The sequence below is a fragment of the Dipodascopsis tothii genome, assembly GCF_038497935.1.
Source record: "Dipodascopsis tothii strain CBS 759.85 unplaced genomic scaffold V1510scaffold_2, whole genome shotgun sequence".
NCBI lineage: Eukaryota > Fungi > Ascomycota > Lipomycetes > Lipomycetales > Lipomycetaceae > Neoaidaea > Neoaidaea tothii.
Window position 1 is genome coordinate 117,257 of NW_027117986.1, and position 24,297 is coordinate 141,553.

General features: G+C 70.9%; 10 protein-coding genes across 10 annotated transcripts; 7 read left to right on the plus strand and 3 right to left on the minus strand.

Annotated features, from left to right (window-relative positions):
• The first annotated feature begins 2,207 nt into the window (after positions 1-2,207).
• Positions 2,208-4,216, plus strand: V1510DRAFT_372148 (L-Aspartase-like protein). Its single transcript, XM_066931488.1, has 3 exons — positions 2,208-2,647; positions 2,760-3,069; positions 3,102-4,216. The coding sequence occupies exons 1-3, from the start codon at positions 2,504-2,506 to the stop codon at positions 4,181-4,183; spliced, it is 1,536 nt and encodes a 511-aa protein (XP_066791380.1). The 5' UTR covers positions 2,208-2,503; the 3' UTR covers positions 4,184-4,216.
• Positions 4,217-4,470: 254 nt separating this feature from the next.
• V1510DRAFT_436096 (Spt20 family-domain-containing protein) lies at positions 4,471-6,168 on the plus strand (the record flags this gene model as incomplete). Its single annotated transcript, XM_066935557.1, has 2 exons — positions 4,471-5,179; positions 5,213-6,168. Exons 1-2 carry the CDS (start codon positions 4,780-4,782, stop codon positions 6,166-6,168), a joined length of 1,356 nt encoding a protein of 451 aa, XP_066791381.1. The 5' UTR covers positions 4,471-4,779.
• A 987-nt stretch (positions 6,169-7,155) lies between these two features.
• On the plus strand, positions 7,156-9,299 carry V1510DRAFT_424613 (beta-lactamase-like protein; the record flags this gene model as incomplete). Its single annotated transcript, XM_066935105.1, has 2 exons — positions 7,156-7,194; positions 7,239-9,299. 2 exons carry the CDS (start codon positions 7,156-7,158, stop codon positions 9,297-9,299), a joined length of 2,100 nt encoding a protein of 699 aa, XP_066791382.1.
• A 422-nt stretch (positions 9,300-9,721) lies between these two features.
• V1510DRAFT_409869 (translation initiation factor eIF 4e-like domain-containing protein) lies at positions 9,722-10,767 on the plus strand. The gene has a single exon (XM_066932626.1). The coding sequence runs from the start codon at positions 9,869-9,871 to the stop codon at positions 10,622-10,624; it is 756 nt and encodes a 251-aa protein (XP_066791383.1). The 5' UTR covers positions 9,722-9,868; the 3' UTR covers positions 10,625-10,767.
• Positions 10,768-11,737: 970 nt separating this feature from the next.
• V1510DRAFT_409870 (uncharacterized protein) lies at positions 11,738-12,839 on the minus strand. Its single transcript, XM_066932627.1, has 2 exons — positions 11,971-12,839; positions 11,738-11,948 (listed from the first exon to the last, which is right to left on the minus strand). The coding sequence occupies exons 1-2, from the start codon at positions 12,767-12,769 to the stop codon at positions 11,911-11,913; spliced, it is 837 nt and encodes a 278-aa protein (XP_066791384.1). The 5' UTR covers positions 12,770-12,839; the 3' UTR covers positions 11,738-11,910.
• On the plus strand, positions 12,840-14,832 carry V1510DRAFT_409871 (uncharacterized protein). Its single transcript, XM_066932628.1, has one exon. It carries the CDS (start codon positions 13,266-13,268, stop codon positions 14,784-14,786), a length of 1,521 nt encoding a protein of 506 aa, XP_066791385.1. The 5' UTR covers positions 12,840-13,265; the 3' UTR covers positions 14,787-14,832.
• Positions 14,833-17,038: 2,206 nt separating this feature from the next.
• Positions 17,039-17,952, plus strand: V1510DRAFT_409879 (uncharacterized protein). Its single transcript, XM_066932629.1, has one exon. The coding sequence runs from the start codon at positions 17,043-17,045 to the stop codon at positions 17,907-17,909; it is 867 nt and encodes a 288-aa protein (XP_066791386.1). The 5' UTR covers positions 17,039-17,042; the 3' UTR covers positions 17,910-17,952.
• On the minus strand, positions 17,948-20,018 carry V1510DRAFT_400706 (WD40-repeat-containing domain protein; the record flags this gene model as incomplete). The annotated part of the gene is made up of 4 exons (XM_066931970.1): positions 17,948-18,801; positions 18,833-19,142; positions 19,780-19,945; positions 19,975-20,018. The coding sequence occupies 4 exons, from the start codon at positions 20,016-20,018 to the stop codon at positions 17,948-17,950; spliced, it is 1,374 nt and encodes a 457-aa protein (XP_066791387.1).
• Positions 20,019-20,148: 130 nt separating this feature from the next.
• On the plus strand, positions 20,149-23,250 carry V1510DRAFT_427876 (armadillo-type protein). The gene is made up of 6 exons (XM_066935231.1): positions 20,149-20,158; positions 20,189-20,319; positions 20,353-20,561; positions 20,593-22,354; positions 22,385-22,776; positions 22,835-23,250. Exons 2-6 carry the CDS (start codon positions 20,260-20,262, stop codon positions 22,839-22,841), a joined length of 2,430 nt encoding a protein of 809 aa, XP_066791388.1. The 5' UTR covers positions 20,149-20,158; positions 20,189-20,259; the 3' UTR covers positions 22,842-23,250.
• Positions 22,877-23,260, minus strand: V1510DRAFT_400708 (tRNA-splicing endonuclease subunit Sen15; the record flags this gene model as incomplete). Its single annotated transcript, XM_066931971.1, has 1 exon — positions 22,877-23,260. One exon carries the CDS (start codon positions 23,258-23,260, stop codon positions 22,877-22,879), a length of 384 nt encoding a protein of 127 aa, XP_066791389.1.
• Between the last annotated feature and the right edge of the window lie 1,037 nt (positions 23,261-24,297).

Sequence of the window (24,297 nt, forward strand, 5' to 3'; positions counted from 1 at the left end):
CAGCATGTGTGTCCGACAACAGGCCTAGCGCGGTACAGTACCGTGGATCCCTGACCGTCCGCTTGGTGACTGCCTTGGCGCGGTCTCTAGCGGACCGCACCGCGGCCGTGTAGCCATTGTCGGCGTAGCCTGGCTCGCCACGGCACCTCGGCACACCTGCGCATGCGGGACCGCAGGGTCTTTGAACTGCAGATGTCAAGCGGACGGCGCTGGCCCGCCCCCGCGCCCCTGGACGGCGCCGCGGGCGGCGGCATACGCCACGAGATGTGCGGGCCGCGCCGACCGCCGCGGACTGCGCTCTCACCGTGATGGCCGCGGCCGTGCCACTGGATCCGCGTCGCCGTGGGCACAGAACAGGCGAGGATACGCCAGAGCACGCTTGCGCGCTGATTACAATGCCCCTGAGTGCGCTAGCCTCATGTGTATACACCCGCTGTGATCTACCCGCCCTACTAGCCTCAAGCAGGTCCGCGTCCGTGCCCTTGGATCTCAGCGGCTGGCGGACGCGATCATGCGACGCAGTGGCTGCACGCTCCCGCCGCCGGATGCCGATGCAGGGCCGCCGACGGCCACACAGAGCCGCCGACGTCAGATCGAAACGTCCCGGGAGGGCGCGGGGCCGGTGCGACCCGTAGTCGGTGGCCGCTTCAAGGGCACCGCCAGCGATTTCCGCGACATCGTCTGCGGGACACAGGTGCGACCCAGCAGCGCCGCTCGGCTTTTGAGCGAGACCGCTGCTGCGGCCGTGGCTCTTTCGCGTGGCGCTTTGCCGACGAGCTAGCCGGTCTAGCTGCCTGGGTTGGGCTACGGCCGCGGCCGCACCCACCGTGTTCGCCGCCACTGCGGCCGTCGCGGATCTTAGAGCCGGCTGCGAGGGCCGCAGGGCTCGTCGACGGCAGCGTCGGCCCGCACCGCCGCAGATGTCCAGCGTGCCGCCGCGGCCGCGGCCCGACCACGATCGCAGCAGCCGTGTGCCAGGTCGTCGCAGCGAGCGCTGCGGCCGCGCGGCAGGCTCCCGAGCTGCTGTGGCCAGAGCTCATCACCGAGTCGGCTGCGCATCGCAATAGGGTTTGCGCCCGTCTACGCTAAGCAAGTGCGTCGCGGGCGCCTGCGTCCGCCGCCTGCCGCGTCCCGGCTTCTCGTCGGCGCGGCCCGGTCCGCCGGCCGTGTTCGTCCTGGCGGGCACCTGCTGGGCAGTACCCAGCCCGCGGATTAAGTTTAAACGGTCGCAGCCGGCGCGCGCAGGGCGCCGCGGGCGCCACCTCCGGACGGGTATATATACGGGCCCTCGCTCGCTTGACCGTTCCTCTCCTTGTTGCCACCTCGACATTCACCGGCCGCTCTGCGCGGCCGGAGCTCGGATCCCTCCGCTGCGGTGGCAAACCGCACGCCGGATGCTCCCTTCTCGGTCGGAGATCGGTCTGTGGCCGGGCGGATCTGCCGCCGCGCCGCGTCCGCGCCCGAGGACCCTCCCCCCCCTCCTCTGGCGCGCGCGGCTGCGCGGCCGCCCGCGAGGGCCCGCCCGGCATTGTGTTGTGTGGCGCAGCGTCACGGCCGGTCACCTCGGCGCTGCGCCCAAACTGTTACGATAGCATTGGATTTGCATGCATAGGCGCAGGGGTGTTTTGTATAAAAAAAATCAAAAATTGGCGCTGCCCAGCGCCGCCCAAAGCCCCAGTACCATGGCAGCCGCGCGGTGCCGCGCCGCGAGCCGACGGCACGGGCCGGCGTGTCTGCCGGGTAACCGTGCCGCACGGCCCGCGCGCGTCCCCGCTTGACAGGGCTAGGGTCCGGAACCGGCCCGGCGGCCGTCACGTGTGCGCCGCACCCGCTGCGGCGCCGACCCGGCTGGGCCCGGCCCGTCCGCCCGTCCTCGCCGCGCCTGCGGCCCGCTGCCGCACCGCTGCCGCGGCAATTGGCTGCCGCTGGCCTGCAGCGACCCCGCGCTGCGCCGTCGGCCGCGCTGCTACCCGCCGCGGCGCCTGTCTCCCGCCGGGTGCGTTCGGGTGGGCGCTCACCGGCTCGCGCGGCAGCGCCCGGAGGCGCCGCGCGGGGTCAATGCCCAGGCGGGTTCCGCGGCAGCCGTGGCCGCTGCGCCCAGCAGCCGCGGCCCTCCGTGGCTAGCCGTGGGCAGCCGTAGGGCCCGCGCCGGCCGACGCCGCCAGTGTAGTCTACCGCCCGCCGGCCAGGCTTCCCCAGGCCGGGCGCCGCGCCGCAGCTGCCGCCCCGCAGGCCGAGCCGGTCCGGGCGCGGCGCTAGTCGGGGTCGCTGTCTACGCGGGCGGCGGCCGGGATTGGGCAGCGGCAACCGGCGAAAAATTTAGGCGCGCTGCTAACGTCCGCGCCGGGGTTGGTCGGGCAGGCGCCGGCGTCGAAGTGTATCGAAGTATATAATAATCCAAGCCTCCTCGACGGTCTTTTTGTTCACCTGTCCATTCCATCCTTTTGTCTTGGCCACGTACCGTCCGAAGCCATCGGTCGTTGTTATTTTTTAGAACAAGCAAATGGTAAACCCAATGATGCGCTCTGCCGTTGTTCGCTCGCTGCCTGCCCGTGCCAGCCGGGCTGTGTCGGCTCCTCGTGTGGCGCGGCTCGAAAGTCTTTACGCCAGCAACCGCCGCCTGTTTTCGTCGTCGTCGTTCGTGATGGTAAGCCGAAGGCGGGAGGTGGCCCCGCGGGAGCGGGGTGCGGGGAAGCATTCCCGTGGGGGATATAAAGCGGCCGCTGGCCGGCTGCGGGATGGCACCACTGACGATGCAGTCGAAGCGTATTGAGACGGACGCCTTTGGCGAGATCGAGGTCGAGGACGACCGCTACTGGGGCGCGCAGACGCAGCGCTCGCTGCAGAACTTCGACATCGGCGGCCCGACGGAGCGGATCCCGGTGCCGGTCATCCACGCGTTCGGCATCCTGAAGAAGGCCGCGGCGACGGTGAACCTGCGCTACGGCCTCGAGCCGGAGGTGTCGGAGGCGATCCAGAAGGCCGCGCAGGAGGTCATCGACGGCAAGCTGACGGACCACTTCCCGCTGGTGGTGTTCCAGACCGGCTCGGGCACGCAGAGCAACATGAGTACGTCGGCCGAGGGGGCGCGCTGACCGCAGACGCCAACGAGGTCATCTCGAACCGCGCGATCGAGATCCTGGGCGGCAAGCTCGGCTCGAAGAAGCCGGTGCACCCGAACGACCACGTGAACCGGTCGCAGTCGTCGAACGACACGTTCCCGACGGTGATGCACATCGCTGCCGTGACCGAGATCACGCAGCGGCTGATCCCGGCCATGGAGGACCTGCACAAGGCGCTGGAGGCCAAGGTCGCCGAGTTCGACCACATCATCAAGATCGGCCGGACCCACCTGCAGGACGCCACGCCGCTGACGCTCGGCCAGGAGTTCTCGGGCTACGCGACCCAGGTCGAGTACGGCATCGAGCGCGTCAAGGCCACGCTGCCGCGGCTGCGCTACCTGGCGCAGGGCGGCACCGCCGTCGGCACCGGCCTGAACACCAAGAAGGGCTTCGACGTGGCCATCGCCGAGGAGGTCACCAAGATCACCGGCGAGCAGTTCTTCACGGCGCCGAACAAGTTCGAGGCCCTGGCGGCGCACGACGCCATCGTCGAGGCCTCGGGCGCGCTCAACACGGTTGCCACGTCGCTGTTCAAGATCGCGAACGACATCCGCTACCTGGGCTCCGGCCCGCGCTGCGGCTACGGCGAGCTCAACCTGCCGGAGAACGAGCCGGGCTCGTCGATCATGCCCGGCAAGGTCAACCCGACCCAGAACGAGGCCCTGACCATGGTCTGCGCTCAGGTCTTTGGCAACCACACCGCGGTCACCGTGGCCGGCGCGTCCGGCCAGTTTGAGCTGAACGTGTTCAAGCCGGTGCTGATCCGCAACCTGCTGTCGTCTGTGCGCCTGCTGGCCGACGGCTGCCGCTCGTTCCGCGAGCACTGCGTTGAGGGCATCGTCGCGAACGAGAAGCGCATCTCGCAGCTCATGAACGAGTCGCTGATGCTGGTCACCGCGCTGAACCCCAAGATCGGCTACGACATGGCCTCGAAGGTCGCCAAGAACGCCCACAAGAAGGGCCTGACCCTGAAGGCGTCGGCCATGGAGCTGAACGCTCTGTCGTCGGAGGAGTTTGACGAGTGGGTGCGCCCGGAGAAGATGATCGGACCGTCGGACTAGGTAGCAGATTGCAATTGACCGTTGTCTGGAGCAGACGTAGAGCGCCGCACACTGTGCGGCGCGGGCCGGACTCCGAGCCGCACGCTGTGCGGTGGTGTCTCGAGCCGCACGAGATGCGGCGCACCGCCCACCCGCCGCATGCCGTGCGGCGCGCCCCCGCCGTCGCCGCCCACGCCGGACTCCGAGCCGCACGAAATGCGGCGCACCCGCCGCACGCCGTGCGGCGCGTCGCCGCCGTCGCCGCCCGCGCCGCCTGCGCCGCTCGCTCCCCGCCCCCCTCCCTCGGCCCACCGCCGCCGTGCCCGTAGCCGTCGTCCGCTGCTCCAGAGTCTCGTGGGCCCTGCGGCGTCGTCTACGCCTGCCCCGAGCCGGATTCCCAACCGGCGGCATCGCATCGTAATAGCACGACACGCCAAACTTCATCTCTTGTGCCATCCGAACATCAGCCATCCACGCCGCCGCAGCGTCAAAAGCATCGGCCATCCCTGCGGATCTCGTGCCGGGCCCGGACACAGGCAGCAAGCGCAAGAGCGCAGGGCACTCGAATCCGGATCGACCGCCAAGTGCGGCATTAGCGGCCATTGAGCGCATCAGACATGGCGTCCCGTCCATCGTCAAAGACCCGGCCGCCAGGGCTGCAGACGCCGTCGGGAGCCGGGGCGGGGGCCGGCATGACTGGCGCCGGCACGCCGACGCAGATTAAGAAGATCAAGCTCACACAAAAGGGCCACGGCAGCCTGCCATCGGAGCGCAAGAAACTGGCCGCGGCGCAGGCGCAGGCCGCAGCACAGGCCGCGGCCGCGGCCGCGGCCGGGCCGGCGTCGCCCGCGCCGAACTCGACCACGTACGGCAGCAGCGGCCTGCTGGGCAAGTCGCTGTTTGGGCTGGGGCCGGGCGAAGGCGGCGCCGGCGTGGCCGCGCTCGGTGCCGGCGCCAAGGACGTCAAGATCAGCCTGACCAAGGAGCGGCTGCAGGAGCACCGCGAGTACCACTACGGTAGGTTGCCGCGAGCGCGCGGCTGACGGGCAGCCGAGACGACCGAGGAAATCCTCGAGAAGTACAAGGACGAGCCGCCGAGCGTCGAGTTCCACATCCACCCGACGCACTACCGCTTCGGCAACCAGGACGCCATCATCCCCAAGAACAGCCCGTTCATCAAGAACTTTCTGGACCTGGTCAAGCTGGAGCAGATTCCGCCGCCGGCGGTCGAGGTCTTCCGCGAGCTCGGCGTGCGCTTCTACGAGAGCTGCATCATCCTGCAGATCCTGGACCACCGCAAGCCGGTGGTCGCGCCGTCGCGGCACGGCAGCGCGTCCGCGGGCGCGTCCACGCCCGCGCCTGCCGGCACCGTGACGGCGACCACGGGCGCGGCCGCCGCGGCCGCCGCCGCGCCGACGCCGGCCACGGCCACGCCCGCCAACAAGGACGGCAAGAACAACGTGTCGCAGCAGGCGCTCGAGCCGAGCACGTCGCGCGTGCTGCTGCGGCCGACGCCGCTGACACTGTGGTCCGACCTGACGTACTACTCCGAGAACGTCGGCGGCCGGTTCACGGACGCGCTCGCGCTCGCGCTCGAGTCCGAGTTCCTGGCGACGACCCAGCCGCGGCTGGACCTCTCGGTCCCGGCGACCGAGCCCGTGGACGACACGCTGCTGCCGTTCCTGCCGGCGTCGCTGCTGCCGCGCCACCTGACCGGCGAGGTCGACGCCAACGGCTGTCTGCACGCGCCCAACATCAACACGACGACCAAGCGCCGCCGCCCGCTCAGCGAGGACTTGCCGCACCACCAGGGCACCGAGTTCGAGGAGATGATGCTCGTCATGGACGAGCGCCCGCCGCCGGGCACTGGCCAGTTTGTGCGCCTGGGCTTTATCGAACAATGGCGCCGCCGCCGCGAGCGCGAGCGCGCCCAGCGGCTGGCCAACAACGGCCAGCAGCAGCCCAACACGCCGGCGCCGACGACGAGCTGGACGATGGGGAGATAGTCAACTGTATTGCTGAGGCGAGAAGCGCGTGCCGGGCGCACGCCGTAGATCCTGTGTGCGGCTATATGCCGCAGAGCGTGCGGCTTATAGCCGCACTCGGCCGGACCCGTGCCTGGCCCGCTTCGCGCGGCCGCCGGCCTATTTCTACACCCGCGGATCTGCCGCGGCCGGGCCAGAGCGTCGCTGCGCGGGGTCTCCGCATCGCCGGCCTGCCCGATTCGGCAGCATGACGGTTGCTCCAACGGCTGGGTTCCAGCCGTCAGCCGCCGTGCAGTCCGTGCGCCCACGGCCGCTGATTGGCCGCCGCCGGCGCGACCTGGGGTGCTCTGCGGCTGACTCTGCGTCTCTGCCCGCAGTATATACCGCCTGATCCGCTGTCTGTCGCTGCCACAGCGCAGAGCCCTTACAGCCGCCATAGCCGACCAGTCGGCGGCAGCACGCCCGTAAGCGTAGAATCTTGCGTGTCTACGTGACGGCAGCACGGCGAGCACCGCGCTGCAGCGCAAGATCGGCCGGCCATTGGCGGAGCCGTGCCTTAGCATAGCACCGGTAACCACGCGGCCGGCCGGCCGCCAGCGGTCTGACGCAGCAGCCCAACGCAGCAGTTCAACGCAGCAGCCTGGCGCAGATGCAGATCAGCACACAGCGGGGCAGCGGCAGCCGCAGCGCCCGGGCCTGTCTCCAGTCTGGCGCCGCCCACAGTGGCCAACGGCCGGCCGCCCGGCGGTCGCCAATAAATCACAGACACCTCGCGGCCTTTCCGCGGCTCCCGCGCGGCCAGACCAGACCAACTCATCCGCGTTTATCCATCGGCGTCGCTTCACGTGTGCCGGGCGCTGTCGTGCGGCGCAGTTTGGTGATGTCCACCCAAGTCGCGAGACAACCGCAGAAAAATTATTCACGGCAACCAGCTTCCCCATCCCGTCAACGATCGCGCAGAGGTCGGACCAGAGCGTGCAGGCGGCGGATACATCTTAGGGACTCGTGATGGCTGCAAAACGGGCGCCAGCCACGTTCGGCGAGCCGGTAAGATCGGCGGCGCGGGCGGCAATTGCAGTGCTGACAAACAGCTCGTGGATGACTCGGACTATCTCTCGTTCGTCGCCCTCGGGGGCGGCAACGAGGTCGGGCGCAGCTGCCACATCATCAGCTACAAGGGCAAGACGGTGATGCTCGACACGGGCGTGCATCCGGCGCTGTCGGGGCTGCGATCGCTGCCGTACTACGACGACTACGATCTGTCGACGGTGGACGTCCTACTGATCAGCCACTTCCACCTGGACCACGCGGCGTCGCTGCCGTACGTGATGGAACACACGACGTTCAAGGGCCGGGTGTTTATGACCCACCCGACCAAGGCCATCTACCGATGGCTGCTGTCGGACTTTGTGCGGGTGTCGTCGATCGCCGAGATGGACGCGGCGCAGCTGTACACGGACGCGGACCTCAATTCGTCGTTTGATCGGATCGAGGCGATCGACTACCACTCGACGATCGAGGTCGACGGCATCAAGTTCACGGCGTTCCACGCGGGCCACGTGCTGGGCGCGGCCATGTACTTTATCGAGATCGGCGGGATCAAGCTGCTGTTCACGGGCGACTACTCGCGCGAGGAGGACCGGCACCTGAACGTGGCCGAGGTGCCGCCGGACCGGCCGGACATCCTGATCACCGAGTCGACGTACGGCACGAGCAGCCACCAGTCGCGCCAGGAGAAGGAAACGCGGCTGCTGGCGCTGATCCAGAAGACGGTGCTGAACGGCGGGCGGTGCCTGCTGCCGGTGTTCTCGCTCGGCACGGCCCAAGAGATCCTGCTGATTCTGGACGAGTACTGGCAGGCGCACCCCGAGCTGGACGCGATCCCGGTCTACTACGCGTCGTCCTTGGCCAAGAAGTGTCTGGCCGTGTACCAGACGTACATCAACATGATGAACGACCGCATCCGCAAGAAGTTCCGCGACGACCGCACGAACCCGTTCATGTTCAAGCACATCAAGAGCATCCGCAACCTCGAAAGGTTCGACGACCTGGGCCCGTCTGTCATGGTTGCGACGCCAGGCATGCTCCAGAACGGCGTCTCGCGCGAGCTGCTCGAGCGCTGGGCGCCCGACTCGAAGAACCTGCTCATCCTGACGGGCTACTCGGTCGAAGGCACGCTGGCCAAGCAGCTCATCAACGAGCCGACCGAGTTTCCGTCGATCTCGGGCGGTGGCGTCAAGCTGCCGCGCCGGCTGGGCATCGAGGAGCTCTCTTTCGCGGCGCACGTCGACTACAAGCAGAACTCGGAGTTCATCGACAAGGTCAACGCGCCCAACATCATCCTCGTGCACGGCGAGCAGACCAACATGGGCCGGCTCAAGAGCGCGCTGCAGAGCAAGTACAAGGAGCTCAAGGACACCGAGAACGAGATCAAGGTCTTCAGCCCGCGCAACTCGGAGGAGCTGCGGCTGCCGTTCCGCGGCATCAAGACGGCCAAGATCATGGGCCGGCTGGCCGAGCAGCCAGCGGACGCCCAGATCCTGTCGGGCGTCATCGTCCAGAAAAACTTCCAGATGAGCATCATGGCCGCCGACGACCTGCGCGAGTTCTCGGGCCTGACGACGACGTCGATCCGCCAGCGCCAGACCGTGCCGGTGTCGGCGCCGGTCGCGCTCGTGCAGTACCACCTCGAGCAGATGTTTGGCAAGATCAAGGAGCTCGACGTGGTCGGCGACGACGCGCGCCCCGGCTTCCTCGTCCTCGGCGAGGTGTCGGTGTGGTGCCACGACGACTCGGCCGTGATCGAGTGGACGGGCAACATGTTCAACGACACCATTGCCGACAGCGTGCTGTGCGTGCTGCTCGCCGTGGACTCGTCGCCGGTGTCGGTCAAGATGGCCCAGCAGCACGACCACGTGCACGAGCAGCTGTCGCGCGACGAGATCTTCGAGCGCGTGCTCATGTTTTTGGAGTCGCAGTTTGGCGACGCCGTCCAGCCGGGCGAGGACGGCGTCAAGATCGTCATCGACGGCCATGTGGCCGACGTCAAGCTGGGCTCGATCGAGGTCGAGTGCAGCTACGAGCCGCTGCGGAGCCGCGTCCGCCACGTGCTCGAGCGCGCCGTGGACACGGTGCTGCCGCTGGACAACTGATGTATAATAGTGTACGATAGAGCATTTGGTCTACGCGCCGCACGGCGTGCGGCGCGACACGCGACGCCCTGGCGCCACGCGCCGCGCCGCGCGGCACCGCCACACGCGCCTCCCGCACGGACCGTGCGCGAACGTGTGACCAGCGCCGACCCGCGTCCGCTTGTGACCGGATGGCACCCGCGCTGGCACCCGCGTGCGTACGCGAGGTCGCATCCATGTCGCCAGCCGGTTCGCCGAGCGGCGCGCTACGTAGCAGCCACAGCGACCGCGCGTGGCGGTGCACTCGGCCAGCGTGGCCGCCGCCATCGCCGTCCGCCGGCTGCACGCCATCCGGGCCAGCCCGGCGCGGCCGTCCGCCGCCGCCACCGTCGTGTCTCGCTGTCGCGGCCTCGTCTGCGCGGGCTGGTCGGCTAGCACCTTTGGGCGTGGAGGCGGTGTCGCCGTGACAGGCACAAAACGAAAATTTTTCTTCCACGGATTTTCTCTCCTTAGATCAAACGGGTCTACCAAACAGCACAACACATTCATCGACTCCGGTCATCGCATTCATCATCAGACACATCAGCAACATGGCCGACATCAGCACAGACACCCTCGCCAAGGAGATCTCGGAGAAGCTCACGGTGGACGAGCCCGCGGGCGAGGTCGCGGTCGAGGCTGTCGAGGTCGAGGCTGTCGAGGTCGAGGCGGTGGACTCCACCGACTCGGCCGAGAGCACCGAGAAGGGCGAGAAGACGGTGTTTGACTCGCCCGTGGACTTCACAGTGATCCACCCGCTGATGCACACCTGGACGCTGTGGTACACCAAGCCGCCGCAGCAGGGCGTCAAGCAGGACTGGAACGACATGCTCAAGGAGGTGGCCACGTTCGACACGGTCGAGCAGTTCTGGGGCGTGTACAACAACATCGCCAAGGCGTCGGACCTGGCGCTCAAGGCGGACTACCACCTGTTCAAGAAGGGCATCCGCCCCGAGTGGGAGGACTCGCAGAACGAGAACGGCGGCCGGTGGTCGTTCCAGTGCAAGGACAAGCGCTCGTACAACATCGACATGCTGTGGCTGCATACCATGCTGGGCGCGATCGGCGAGACCGTCGAGCAGGAGTCGGACGACGAGGTCATGGGCGTCGTCGTCAACGTGCGCAAGGCGCTGTTCCGTATCTCGGTGTGGACGCGCACCCACAACAACGAACAGACGCTGCTGGACATTGGCCGCCGGTTCAAGATGCTGCTGCAGCTCCACGGCAACGACCTCGTCGAGTTCACGTCGCACCGCGAGGCCTCCATCTCGGGCTCGTCCCGCGCCAAGGCGCGCATGACTGCGTGAGCCACGTTACGTATTTAAGATCTGGGAAGGCATCGGTTGTTAGATTACATTGCTTTTTTCGTTCTCCTTGGCATGGGCGCATCCTTGGCCGGGCGACCGGTCCGCCCGGCGTGTATATAGTCGCTAATGAAATGGTACGGAGACAGGCGTGTGAGCGGCGACGGAGAGCGCGGCGTAGGGTGTCGGGGCTGCGGCTATATGGCTAGCGGCGGCTATATGGGAAGGCGGGCGCGGCAGACGCGGCGCACCGCTGGCGGCTGTTCGTGCGGGCGGCTTGCCTGGACGGAGCCGTAGCGGGCGCTCACGAGGCATACAGCCGCAGAGCATATAGCCGCAGGGGTCGCCGGTGGCTGTGTTACGGGCGGCTGCCCTTCGCAGCGGCACGCGACAGGCGCGGAGTACAGTGTAACGGGCTCTGCCAAAGACGCGGCTCTCGGCGGTGCTGTCCGAGACACGGCCTGGAGCGCGCTCGCCTCCGGCGGCGGCCCCGTCGACGTGCTGCGCTCGCGCAGGCCGACGGCTGGCGCTGAAGGCAGCCACTCCCCGCGGACGTGCGGAGGCTCGCCCAGCCACAGCCACAGGTCTCACGGTGGCTGTCCAAACGCCGCGTCGGGCGACACGCCCCACGCCACGCCACGGTACAAGGCACGTGCGGCTATATGCCCGCCGCCAGGCTAGCGTCGCTGGCCGTGCGCGGCTATATGCTGCGCAGCCCTCTGGCGCGCGGCTGCTACGACCGCCGCACGTCTGCGGCGCTGTCCCCACCGATCGGCGCGGCCGGCAGCCCGCGTGCGTCGATCGGCAGCGGCCGCAGCGATAATGCAGGCGGCCGACGGGCGACCGCGGTGACTGGTCCGGACCGGGCCCGCGCGCACGGGCGCAGACTAGCGCGGCACGCGACGCGCTGGCGTGCGGCGCAGTTACCCGGCGATCGCGGTCGAGCCGCACCGCGCCAACGGCGGTGGTGGCGCGGGGGGCAGCAAGGGTGCCGCAGCCCCTGTGTTCGTGTGGCGCAGGCACAAGCGGGCAGCGCGCCGCCGGCGGCCGCACCGCGCCCCGTGGCCACGCGGTCGCCGCGGCCGCAGTTGCCACTCGGCGCGGCCGCGCCAGTCGGGGCGCTGCCGGCGCTGCCGCGGCCGGGCGCGTGCCGGGTGTGGCGGTGACAGTTCTATATATAATTTCTTTAACGAGTCGCTAGCTCCTGGCTACGCCCGCACCAGCACAGAACCAGGCCAGCGAGCACGGAGTCGGCGTGCGAAGGAGCACGGCGCCTGGCGGGACTGCTTTTACACTCTTCTGGCGCGCAGACCACCGCGCCCGCCGGCTATTTTTAAAAGCTCAGTCACCGTGTGCCGGCACACGACGAATAGAACCAGCCACAGCGATCGGCCACGGCCTTGACGACGCAGACATGGCTCCGTTCAGGCTGGGCCGGGTCAAGAAGGCCCGGCTGTTCAGGGCAGACGACCGCGATGGACGCGAGGAGCGCGAACGCGCCAGCAGCGAAGGGGGCGAGGCCCCGGCAGCAACCGAGACCGCGGCCGCCTCGGCCGCGGTGCCGAGCGCGCCTGCCGAGCCGGACGCGCACGCGACGACCGTCGCTACGGCCGAGCCGCCGGCCGAGCCGGTGCCGGGCGCGCTGGCGGCCGCGCGCGCGGTGCTGGCGATCGCCGAGGGGCCGGCGCCTGCAGTGCCGCCGCGGGCACCAGGGCGGCTGGCCCACATGCGCGTGGACGTGCGCGCGCGCCCGCAGAGCGCGGCGGACGTGCCGATCCCGCAGAGCCCGCTGGGGCCGCTGCTGGCCCTGCAGGCCAGCGGTGTGCTGGTGGAAGACGGGCTGAGCGACGTGGACGGATCGCCGATCTTGGGCTCGCGCTCGCCGGTGCTGAGCCAAGACGAGTACTCCCCGCAGTACGAGCCGCCGACGCCGCCGTTCGATCCGGCGCAGCCGGCGGACAAGGTGTCGGCGCACACGGGGGCCGAAAGACGGGCGCTGCAGACGTTTGTGTTTCCGGCGGCGGTGGAGCACTGCGCGCAGCCGGCAGACGAGAGCGACGAGGACGAGGACGATGCCGGCGAGACTGCTGAAGCCGCTGTGGGACTTGCCGGGGCGGCTGCGGTTGAGGCGGTGGAACGAGGAGGCATTGCGGCCGACGACGCAGACGACGACGAACACGCCGAAATCGGCCAGATCGCGGGCCCAGACGCCGCCGCCGCGGCCGCCCACGCAGCAGCCGCTGCCGGGGACGCGGCCGAAGAGCCTGTCGACGCGGGCGCGGCCGTCGGGATCGCGGTGGACGCGGCCGAAACCGCAAGAGTCCGTCCGGCCGAGCCCGTCGAAACCACCCAGCTCGAGTCTTTTCCGCTCGCCAGCGAGCTCGACGATCCCGACGGCGACTCGGTTGCCCCGCGCAGCGACGGCAGTGCGTCGCGCAGCTCCGACTACGCCGACGCGGCCGATTCGGCGTCGGCTTTTGAGCGATTTTCGGGCGTCCACGCCACCACGGCCGACGACGAGCGCGCGGCCGAGCACGTCGGCCCGGCCGGGCTCACGCGCTCGCTCTCGGCAAGCTCGGACGGGTCGCTCGGCGCTGCCAGCCCGACGACGCCGGGCGCGTTGGCGGACGAGTCGGACGAGGAGATGCCGTCGTCCGTGTCCGAGGCCGACGCCGCCCGCCGAATTCCCGCCCGCATGCCCCGCGAGAAGCTGTACGAGCGCATGCAGCTGGAGGGCTTTGTGCACTACCCGGCGCCGATCCCGACGCAGCTCAAGATGCCGCCGCTGCTGGCCGGCAAGAAGAAGGCGACGGCGTCGACGCCGTCGCTGCGCCGGCTGGCAGAGCAGCAGGCGGCTGAGGCCGAGGCCGAGAGCGAGGCCGAGGCCGCCGAGACCAGCGAGCCTGCCGATGCGGAGTCCATCGAGCCCGTCGACAGCGCTGAGCCGCGCCCGCGCAAGAGCCGACTCCTGCCGCGGCTGCCGTCGCGCCTGGACATGCGCCGCCGCGAGAGCGAGCCCGCCGGACCGGTCGCGGCCGTGATGGACGAGGACGACGACAAGCTCGGCAGCCAGCTGTACGGGCAGCGCGCGCTGATCGACGAGCTGGCCGAGCGCAAGCAGGAGCAGCGGGCGCGGCAGCGGTCGAACGTGACCGGGGCCGGGTCGTTCAGCCTGATCGAGCAGGACGACATGGCCGCCGCGCGGCGGATCGACCGACGGCTGGCGAGCGGCCAGCGGCTGGATAGCCACGACGTGCCGGTGCGCACGCGGCAGTCGGTCGCGGTCGACTACGACTTTCTGCAGGACGCGACGCCGGGCCACCGGCGGTCGGGCAGCGGGTCGATGGGCCTGATCTCGCCGACCCGACCCGCGACGCGCGCGCCCGAGACTGCGCCGCAGTACGTGGCGGTGCCGGGGCCGTACGCGTACGCGGCGGCGCCGTTCGCACCGCCGCAGACGTACGCGGCGCCATTCGCACCGCCACAGCCGTTCGCACCGCCACAGCAGTACGCACCGCCACCGGCCACGCCACAGTACGGCCCGCTCCCGCAACCCTACCCGGCCGCACACGCACCGCCACCTGCGCCCGCCCGCTCACCGCCGCAGCAGCGCCGCCCTCCGCCCGCAGGCCCCCGCATGGACGACGACCAACGCACGCACCAGGTCCGCCCGCGCCCCGCGCGCACCAGCTCGGCTGGCAACGACCTCATCGACGTGCCGCGCGTCCGCTCGCGGCCGTCGCTGCCGGCGGACCCTGGGCGTGACGCCCGCGCCGCGCGCTACTCGCGCGCTGTCCCCGAAGAGCTCGACCAGAAGTTTGTGCCGCGGCCGCGCGGCCGCGCGCACGACCGCAAAGAGAACGCGCCGACGCCGGTGCCAGTGCTCGCCGCGCCCGCCGCGCGCCGCCGCAAGGATGCTGTGCCGCTCCACAACGTGCCGACCACGCTCGCGTACAACAAGCGGTTCTCTGCGGTCATGACCCTGGCCCCGGCCCACCAGCTCGACGACAGCGAGGAACGCCGCGACTCCGGTCCCGAGACCATCAAGGACGTCGACTTGCTCAACCGGCGCATGCTCATTGTCGACCGTTGGCGCCGCAGCGTCTATCCGTACGGCGACCTCGACGAGCCCGACACTGCCGCCCCTCCCCCGTCTGTCCAGTAGCATATCCGGTGTTTGTATTGTTATGAGTTATGATGTTTTGGCCTCATCTGTGGTGTGTAGAGTCTGTGCGCCGCGTGCTGTGCCCGGCCGGTGCGCCGCGTTCTGTGCGGCTCATAGCCGTCAGCCGCACCACGTGCGGCGCTTCTAGCCCACGAGCCTCTGGCTGCCACGCTGCCGAGAGTGCACCCTGCGGGCTGTCCTGTCGAAGGCAGCCACCCTCGATGGAGTCGTCGTCACAAGCTGGTGGCCAGATGCCGTTTATCGCGCGTTCTGCCAGCAGGGCAGCGCCCTCGAGGGCCGCCGAGGGCTCGCAGCCGCACGCGCCGCATGCCGTGCGGCTTATAGCCGCACGCCTTCGCGATCCCGCTAAAAGCGGGCACGCAGGAAACGCGTTCATACCGCCACGCGCACGGCACAGGCGCACGACTGCCGGGCGCTGTTGATCTCACGCGCCGCGCGACGTGCGGCTTATAAGCGCGCGACTCTGCGGACGACTCTGCGGGCGACTCTGCGGACGAGTCTCGGGAGTCAGTCCATTGCGGGTGGCTGCGGTGCGCGCGGATGTCTGCACGTGGATTGCTGCGAGGTCTACGTGGCCATCCGCGGCGGCAGAGATCCGCGGCGAATGTGGTGGCAGCGCGGTCTGTGCTGGAATCACATGCTTACGCGTGCCGGGAGAAGAGCAGGCACTGTGCCCGGTCCACGTACGCCCACCAGACCGGATGTGGCTGGGTGGTGCGTTGTGCAGCTGCCTGCATGCTACCCGAGCGTAGCGCCGGCCAGCCGCCCGGACTAAAGGTAGGCACCACTCTGGCGGTGCGGTGCCAACATGTGGCTGCGGAAGCTGCTTCTGCCGCAGCCGGCGTAGCACGTGCATGCGACAATGCATTGTGAGCAATACTCACGTGCGGTGGGCCTCGAGAGCCGCGCCGCGCGTGCTGGACGCAGCTGCAGAGGCCCCGCACCTTGGCCGGAGGGCGACGCGCAGCACAGCGGGCGCGAGAAGGCGCTCTGGAGGTGCAGGCCGGCATGCGGGCCGACGCCGATGCCGGTCGGGGTTGCTCGGCGGGTTGCAGGACGTCCGGCAGACGGGCCCAACCGGGCCCGTCGCGAGATATCCAGACAGCCGTACGTGGCTGGAGGCGGTCCCGGCATTGCCGCCGTCCAAACGCCGTCCTGGCTACGGCCTCAGGCCACGCATCAGTCCACTGGGGCCCACAGACGCTGGCAAGCCACCGACGGGGTGGCTAGAGGGCGATGTGGGCACGTAGCGCGAGTCGTGCGCCACTCAAAACCTCGGCGTTTTCGTCGGCGCGGCATTTCAGGGCTCCGATGTGCAGCCCCTGCGGGAATATGCAGGCGCGGCCTACTAATAGACCCGGCAGACGAGTAGACGCGTGCTGCGGAACCGGTTCTGGCCAGGCTGCCCCGCGACGCACGCCGGCGCGCGTCCGCAGCGGCGTACAGGCGGCCGGGCGCCCACCCAGGACGCGGTGAAATAAAAAGTTCGGCCCCAGGCGCCGGGCCCAGTAGACGCCGGTGCCGAGGTTGACGGCAGTGGCGCTTTCCAGTGGATTCTACTACTATTGTGAGCGCATTAAGCGCGGGCGCGAGTCAGCACTAGTCGCGGCAGATCAGGCCAGCAGCGGACGGCCGCGGAGCAGCCGGGCGCGCTGCGGCCGCGGGTCTGTCGCGTGCAGGCCGCGCACGTGCGGCGGGCGATCCGCCAAGGACCACGGCGGCAGGCGTCACAGTGGGCGCGGCCCGGCCCCGGAGCGGGTGGTGACATGCTGCCCGGTGACATGCTGCCCGCGGACGTGCGGCTATATGCGAACAGCGAACAGGTGCCTGAAGCGATCTGCGGAGTTACGGCGGGCCGGGCCGAGCCCCTACCCAGACTGAGTCGCGGCTAGCGTGGCGCGGTCCGGGTCGGGTCAACGGGCAGCCGGCCGGGTGAGTCAGGGGACAGCAGGCCAGGTGCCCGAACGGGAAGGTGGGATCGGGCCTCGGAACTCACTTTGGCCGTCGGCTACCGTAGCGCCGGGCCCGGCTGGGTCCGACACAGCCTAAGCACCGTTACGTAACGGACGCAGCGTATTTACGGCAGCGCCGCCAAAGTCAAAGTGCACTGACTGCTATTGTTTCACCAATTCGGTTAGCCGCGGCGTTTGCGCACCGGCAGCCGGGGCCAGGTGCCGGGAAGCAGATCGGACGACATATATAGGCCCGCGCAGACAGGCTTGCCCGGCACACAACATGACGCTGATGGTGAGCGGCCCGTGCGACCACGGTGCCGGCACGCCCATGTCGCGGCCGCAGCGGCGGGTCAGCATGCGGCCGCGCTCGGCTTCGCCGACCGGATCTCCCGATGGACGAGAAATCTACGCGCTGGCGGCGCCGCCGCCGTCGCGGACGGCCGCCGCACGCCGGCTGGTGTTCCAGGTGCAGCGCCTGACCGTGCGCCGGGCGCTGCCCGTGTTCGACATTGTTGCCGATCGCGGCCACGCGCCCCTGTTTCTGGTCTACGCGTGCGATCTGGACGCCAGCAAGCTGGTCGCGCGCGCGACCGCCGACGGGCTGAGCTTTGGCAACAACGAGCGCTGGACGATCGCGCGCGGCCCGATCGGCATGGCTGTGGCCGACGGCGCCGGGCGCGCGGTCGGTCTCTGGACTGCGCGCGACCACGACTGGACCATGGTCGGCCCCGATGGCCGCGAGCTGGCGTCGCTGCGGCACGGCTGCGTGACCGTGCGCGCCGACGCCGGCAGCGGCTACGTCGGCGCCGTCCGCTTCGAAGAGGCCCTGATCTTTGCGGCCGTGTACGTCGCCGGCCTGGTGGCCGGCAGCACGACCAAGTCTGGCAACACGACCAAGCCTGGCAGCGCGACCAAACCTGCAAACACGATCAAGCCGCGGGCACGGTCGACGGCGGCGCCGGCGCCGCCCAGCCCGCCGCCTCCGCCGGCGCGCGCGGCCACCGAGCCTCTGCCCGAGCCGCGCGGCCTGTTCAAGCGCGGGTCTGACGGCCGCCCGCCGCGCGCGCTGGCGCTGGGCGAGGGCATCGTCCGCAAGACCGGCCTCATGCTGTTTCGGCGCAAGAGCCTTGGCCGGCACAGTCTCTAGCATTGCATGTACATACACTCTCATACACTCTCATACACTCATGTCCACACCTTGACGTCGCCGGCGCCGCTGGCGGACGCGACCACGCACCGGACCGCGCCGTCGCCGCCGGGCGGCGCCCACCGCAGCGCGCCGACAAAGCCTGGGTGCGCGTCCAGCACGCGCGCGCACCGGCCGTCGACCAGGTCCCACGCGCGCACCGTGCGGTCGTCTGCGGCGGAGAGCAGGTACCGCCCGCAGGGGTGGAACGCGATCGCGCGCACCCAGCTGTCGTGGCCCGCCAGGGTGCGCACCAGCGTGGCCGGCCGGCCGCGGGCCACGGCCCACACGCGCACTGCGCGGTCGCGGCCGCCCGTCGCCACGTACAGCAGCGCCGGGCCGGCCGGCGCGGCCGTGGGCGCGGCCATCGTGGCCACCGGCGCCGTCGCGATCGACGGCGACGTCGCCGCCGTGCTGCCGCTGCCGGCCGACGACGGCGAGGACCCGCGCGACGGCGGCGACGCGCCGCGCGGCGCCAGGAACGGCTGCGCGGTCGCGGGCGCCACCGCGCAGCACTCGAGCACTGTGTCGCCGCCGACAAAGTCGGTCCAGGGCCCGGCGGCGTCGCTGACGCGCACCGCGCGGTCGGCGCCGACGGACACGATCACGTGTCCGGGGGCCACCGCCACAGCGCGCACCCAGTCGGTGTGCCCAGCCACCACGCGCGCGCATACGCCACTGGCCACGTCCCACACGCGCACGCTCGCGTCGCGCGACCCCGACACCAGCTGCCGGCCGTCGGCCGAGAACCGGACGGCCGAGACCGAGTGCTCGTGGCCGGCCAGCGTGCGCACCGGCCGGTACTCGTCGGTCGCGGCCCACAGCCGGATCGTGAGGTCTGCCGATCCGGACGCTGCCGTCAGCGCTGCCAGCTGCCCACTTACCCAACAGAACGGCGCCGGCGGGCCCACCGTAGTCCACGTCCAGGACCGGCTTGGTGTGCCCGCTGAGCGTCTTGACCGCGCCGCCGGTCTCCCAGTCCCAGATTCGGACGGACGCGTCGTCCGAGGCGGACGCCAGCTCCGCAAAGACGGGGTGGAACGCGACGGCGGTGGCCGCCTCGCGGTGGCCGACCAGCGTGTGGCGCGCTGTGCGCGGGAGCCAGTTTGTTGGGTCGGCCACCCGCCGCGATGTGCGGTCGATGTTGCCGGGCTGCGCCTCAAGCGCAGCCACCTTCGACTCGAGGTCCATGATCTGCGGTTAGCTTTGCTGGAGGCGCCGGCGGCCTGTGCGGGAGCGGGCGGGGGCGCGCGGAACGCGAGGGGCCTCCGGGGGCAGGCCCGGCGGAGGCCCTGCGGGCGGGCAGCACTGTGAGCCGCACGGTGTGCGGCGCAGGTCGCGTCGGCGCGGCCGCCCAGAGGCGCGCTCGCCGCACTCGCCCCCGCGCCACCGCGAGGCTGCGCGGTGGCGGTGTGGGGCGCGGCGTGGCGCAGTCGCCGCGCTGCGGCCTGTACCAAACAATCTGCATGACTGCGGCTGTACCAAACAAGTGCTTGACTGGGCGGGCGGTGGGCGCCCTGCGGCCGACAGAGTCGTGCCGGTGGCCCGCCCCTGGCAGCTCCGGCGGCGACCCGATCGAGGTGCGCGCGTGCGAGCCGCACGGGGTGCGGCGCGCCTGATCCGCCCCGACGCGGCCGCACGCACGGCACCCCGCCAGGCGCCTGCGGCGCGCCGTGAGCCTCCCGCGGCGGCCGCGGGCGCCGCTGCGCGAGCCGCACAGTGTGCGGCGTGCCGGAGCCCGCCGGAGCGGCCGCGCGAGCCGCACGAGCTGCGGCTCAGGTCGCACGCAGCCCCATCCGGGCCCGCCGGACCCGCTCCGGACCCGTCTCACCTTCTTCTGCAGCCGGACCACGCTCGTCCACTTCTTCTCGAGCAGGCGGTCCGCGCGCTCGGCGTAGGCGGCCTCGGCCGCGTCGTCCACCGCCAGCTCGGCCTTGAGCGACGCGTGCGCGGCCGGCAGGCCGGCCGCGGCCAGGTACTGGAGGATGGCTAGGTTGCTGGCGTCAGCAGCTCGGCGCGCACTCACAGGTCGTCGCGCTGCCGCGCCGTGAGATACGACGCGGGCGCCATGGTGCCGGCGTGTGTGGCGGCGCGGACGGGCGCGCGCGGGCTATATAGGTCACGTGCGCGCCGCACGCCGCGCGGCGCGCCACGTGACGCAGGTAAACAAACGGCGGACCGCCGCCGCTCCGTCCGCACCGCGACACCAGGTAAGACGCGTGTGCGCCGAGCTGACGCAGACTCGCGACTCCAGCCCGATATCCGGGCACGCCACCTGCGTGCACACCCCCCGCCGATCCGGCGCGCCGTGATGGCCGACCAGGAGGAGGACTACTCGGCGCTGCCGCTCAGCGACCGGCTGACACACAAGGCACGGCGCGGGGCGTGCAATTGCTGACGACAGGTGTGGAAGGTGCGCTCGGGCGCGTACGACGAGGCGGCCAAGCAGTTTGCCGCGTCCGGCGCCGAGACGGACCCGTGCTTCCGGCCGTTCGTGGCCGACCCCGGGCTGTTCAAGAAGATCGTGACGGACAGCAACGTGGTCGCCCAGGAGGCCGGCATCGCCGCGCTGGGCGCGTTCCTGCAGTACGGCGGCGGCCGCGCGTGCACGGCGTAAGTGGGCGCGGGGGCGGGCTGACGGCAGCATCCGGGCGACGGTGGTGACGCCGCTGGCGGAGAAGGGCCTGGCGTCGGCGCGCGCGGGCACCAAGGCCAAGACCGTGGACGCGCTGCTGGCGTTTGTCGAGATGGACGTGGCCGACCCGGTCGTGGACGACCTGCTGCCGGTGCTGGGCGCCAAGCTGCCCAAGCTGGTGGCGGGCACGGCGATGGCGCTGCGCGAGATCGTGCATGCGTACGGCGCGCGCACGGTGAACCCGAAGCCGGTGATCAAGGCGCTGCCCAAGCTGTTCACGCACTCGGACAAGAACGTGCGCGCGGAGGCCGCCGCGCTGACGGTCGAGCTGTACCGGTGGATGGGCGACCCGCTGCGCGACGTGCTGGCGCCGGACCTCAAGCCGGTCCAGCTCAAGGAGCTCGAGGAGCAGTTTGCGGCCGCCAAGGGCGACGCGCCGCAGCCGACGCGCGTGCTGCAGTCGCAGCGGGCCGCGGCCGACGCGCCGGACGACGCGCCGGCCGACGACGTCGACGAGATCGACCCGCTGGACCTCGTCGACGCCGTGGACGTCGCCGCGGCCGTGCCGCCGGACTTCCACGAGCGCATGGGCTCGGCCAAGTGGAAGGACCGCAAGGACGCGCTCGACGAGCTCGCCAAGGTCGTGGCCGTGCCCAAGATCGCCGACAGCGACCTGAGCGACGTCGTGCGCGTGCTGGCCAAGGCCGTCCAGAAGGACGCCAACGTCATGGTCGTGACCGTGGCCGCCAACTGCACCGAGTCGCTGGCCAAGGGCCTGCGCGCGGCGTTCGCGCGCTACGTGCCGACCGTGCTGACGCCGCTGCTCGAGCGGCTCAAGGAGAAGAAGCAGTCCGTGTCGGACGCGCTGGCGGCGGCGCTCGACGCCGTCTTCCAGACGACCGCGTTTGCCGACGTGCTGGGCGACGTCGTCGAGTTCACCAAGCACAAGACGCCGCAGGTCAAGCAGGAGACGACCATGTTCCTTGTGCGGTGTCTGCGGACGGTCAAGGTCATTCCCAAGAAGGACGAGATCAAGCAGGTTGCCGACGCCTGCGTGGTGCTGCTGGCCGACACGGCCAAGCCCGTGCGCGCGGCCGCGGCCGAGGCCCTGGGCACGCTCATGAAGATGATCGGCGAGCGCGCCATGAACCCGGTCATCGACGGCCTGGACGACATCCGCAAGGGCATGATCCGCGAGTACTACGAGACCGCCGAGGTCAAGGCCAAGCCGGAGCGCGCGCCGGCGCCGCGGCCGGCGCCGGCGCCGGCGGCTGCGCGGCCGCGGCCGGCGGCGCCGGGCCTGAAGCGGCCGGCGCCGCGGTCGGGGCTGGTGCGGCCGGCGGCGCCGGCGGCGGCTCCGGCGGCGGCGCCCGCGGCAGCGCCTGCGCCCGCGCCCGCCCGCGCGGCGCCCGCGCGCTCGCCGCCGTCCAAGCTGCGGCCCAGCCTGTCGGCGCTGCGGCCCGGCAGCGTCGGCAGCAGCCTCGGTCTGCGCAAAAAGGCCGACGACGAGCCGGCCAAGCCCACGTCGCCGCGCGCGTCCATGATGGCCGCGCCGCCCCGCCGCGGCGGGCTCACCGGCATGTCGCTCCCGACCGCGGCCGCGCCCAAGGCCGAGTCCGGGCTGTCGTCGGCCGAGCGCGCCGAGCTGCAGGAGCTGCGCAAGGCCCGGCTCGACTGGGCCAAGACCGAGGACGAGCTGCGGGCGCAGCTCGAGGACCTGGCCGCCGAAAAGGCCGCGCTCTCGCAGGAGGTCGTCGAGCTCGGCCGCAACGTAAGTCACCGCCGGTGCACGCTGACCCAGAACGCCCAGCTCATCGGCGACCACACCCGGGACGTGCTCTCGCTCAAGGCCAAGGACACGCAGCTCGCGCGCGTCCACGGCGACGCCGAGACCGCGCGCGCGCAGGTCGCCGCCCTGCAGCGCGAGCTCGACGCCGCGCGTGCCGACGCCGCGCGGCTGCAGACCACGCTGGCGTCGCGGCCGCCGTCTGCGCGCTCGGACGGCCGCGCCGACCTCGACGGCGAGCTGTCGCCCGTCCCCCGCCGCCCGTCCTCCGGCTATGGCTCGTCCCGCCGGCGCGAGTCCTACGCCGACCTCGAGGAGAAGGAGAACGGGTACCGGCCCGGCGCCAGCCGGTCCAGCTCGCGCGACCGCTACGCGGCCGAGCCCAAGCGCGACGACGACGCCGCGCCGTACGAGTCGTGGAAGCGCGCGGCCGAGGTCACGAGCCAGCTCAAGGCTCGCATCGAGGCCATGAAGGCGCGCCAGCTGCGCCGCTAGTGTATGTATTGTCTAGTTCTTGCGCGGCTTGATCAGCCCGCGATGCACAAAATAGTAGACCACGGTCGAGTCCGTCGAGAGCATGGCCATCAGCACGCGCTGCGGCGGCGCGTCGCCGCCCGCGGCCGCGTCCAGCGCCGCGAACACCTCGGCCCACTGCGCCACCGTCCACGAGGCCTCTTTGACGGCCGGCAGCACCCATTCGGCGCCGGCCGCGGCGTCGGTCCGGTACAGTTTTTCGGGCGGCGTGCCGCGGACCAGCGTCGCCGTGCGCCCGCCGGCCAGCGGCACCTCGCGCACTGCAAGCGCCGTCCAGAGGTGGTGCAGATCGAGGTTGGCGCGCACGATCTCGGCCGTCGTGGCCGTCGCGGCCTCCAGGGGGTGGGACAGCGCCATGCTGGGTGCGGCGGCGGCCGCCGAAAATTCTCGTGATAGCCGGGTAAGCGCAGTCACGCGTCGCGTCGCGCCGGGCGGCGGCGCATGCGAGCCGCACGCCGTGCGGCTCCCGCACGCAGCTGCCGAGAGTCGCCGGAGGCTCCGCCGGCGCAGCCGCGCGGCCGGCAGGCAGCTACGAATAGGCAGCTACGGATGGGTCGCCGAAGCTCCCGGGTGCCGCCAGCGGCGACACTCGGGGTCTCGCCGCGCAGGCTCGGGCCTCCGGCTGAGCGTGCTCAAGCGTGGCGGTGCCGCGGCCGCGCGGCTATATGCTGCGAGCCGCACGCCCTGCGGCGCGTGTACCGGCCGCGGGGCTACCCTGGCGCAGCCGCCCCCGCCGCTACGGCTACACACCGCGTCTTTTGTGCGACCCAAGTCCGTGCGCGCTACGGCCGACGGATCGCCGCGTCGGCAGGACGGCTACCCGAAGCGATGTTTGATAGCCACACGCGCTCTGCAGCGCCTCGCACGCCATGTGGCGCCATGTGCGCGACCTGTCGAAGGCTCCTACGGCAGATCTAGCGGCTCTCAGACGGCCGGCCGGCGGCTGCCGTGCTAAGGCCAGCGCGGACGAGCCTCCGGCGGCGACTCCGTCGAGGGTGGCTGCCCTTCGGGCAGGATCGCCGCAGCGGGCGAGCCTCCGGCGGCGACTCCGTCGAGGGTAGTGCCCTGCGGGCAGGACGCCGCTTGCCAAAGTGCAGCCCAGATCTCTGCCCGCAGGGCAGCTACCCTCGACGGAGTCGCCGCCGGAGGCACGCGGGCGGCGGCAGCTGGCAGTCTCCGGCGGCGACTCCGTCGAGGTAGCTGCCCTACGGCAGGACGCGCCTGCCAAGCCGCACGACGTGCGGCTCATCCCTAGTCTGCCCGTAGGGCAGCTACCCTCGACGGAGTCGCCGCCGGAGGCACGCGGGCGGCGGCCAGCTGGCAGCCTCCGGCGGCGACTCCGTCGAGGTAGCTGCCCTGCGGGCAGGACGCCGCTTCCAAAGTGCAGCCCAGAT

What these genes read in the sequence shown, in the direction of transcription:
- V1510DRAFT_409870 (XM_066932627.1), bottom strand. Translation starts at nt 12,769, where the DNA reads ATGCCTCCTCGTTCCACCGCCTCAACCGCAGCCGCCCCGGCAAGTCCC.
- V1510DRAFT_427876 (XM_066935231.1), top strand. Translation starts at nt 20,260, where the DNA reads ATGGCCGACCAGGAGGAGGACTACTCGGCGCTGCCGCTCAGCGACCGG. An exon ending in GCGACCGGCTGACACACAAG is followed by an intron (nt 20,320 to 20,352) that starts GCACGGCGCGGG and finishes TGCTGACGACAG; the next exon opens with GTGTGGAAGGTGCGCTCGGG. An exon ending in TCGTCGAGCTCGGCCGCAAC is followed by an intron (nt 22,355 to 22,384) that starts GTAAGTCACCGC and finishes ACGCTGACCCAG; the next exon opens with AACGCCCAGCTCATCGGCGA.
- V1510DRAFT_409879 (XM_066932629.1), top strand. Translation starts at nt 17,043, where the DNA reads ATGACGCTGATGGTGAGCGGCCCGTGCGACCACGGTGCCGGCACGCCC.
- V1510DRAFT_409871 (XM_066932628.1), top strand. Translation starts at nt 13,266, where the DNA reads ATGCCGTCGTCCGTGTCCGAGGCCGACGCCGCCCGCCGAATTCCCGCC.
- V1510DRAFT_372148 (XM_066931488.1), top strand. Translation starts at nt 2,504, where the DNA reads ATGGTAAACCCAATGATGCGCTCTGCCGTTGTTCGCTCGCTGCCTGCC. An exon ending in CGTCGTCGTCGTTCGTGATG is followed by an intron (nt 2,648 to 2,759) that starts GTAAGCCGAAGG and finishes CTGACGATGCAG; the next exon opens with TCGAAGCGTATTGAGACGGA. An exon ending in GGGCACGCAGAGCAACATGA is followed by an intron (nt 3,070 to 3,101) that starts GTACGTCGGCCG and finishes CGCTGACCGCAG; the next exon opens with ACGCCAACGAGGTCATCTCG.
- V1510DRAFT_409869 (XM_066932626.1), top strand. Translation starts at nt 9,869, where the DNA reads ATGGCCGACATCAGCACAGACACCCTCGCCAAGGAGATCTCGGAGAAG.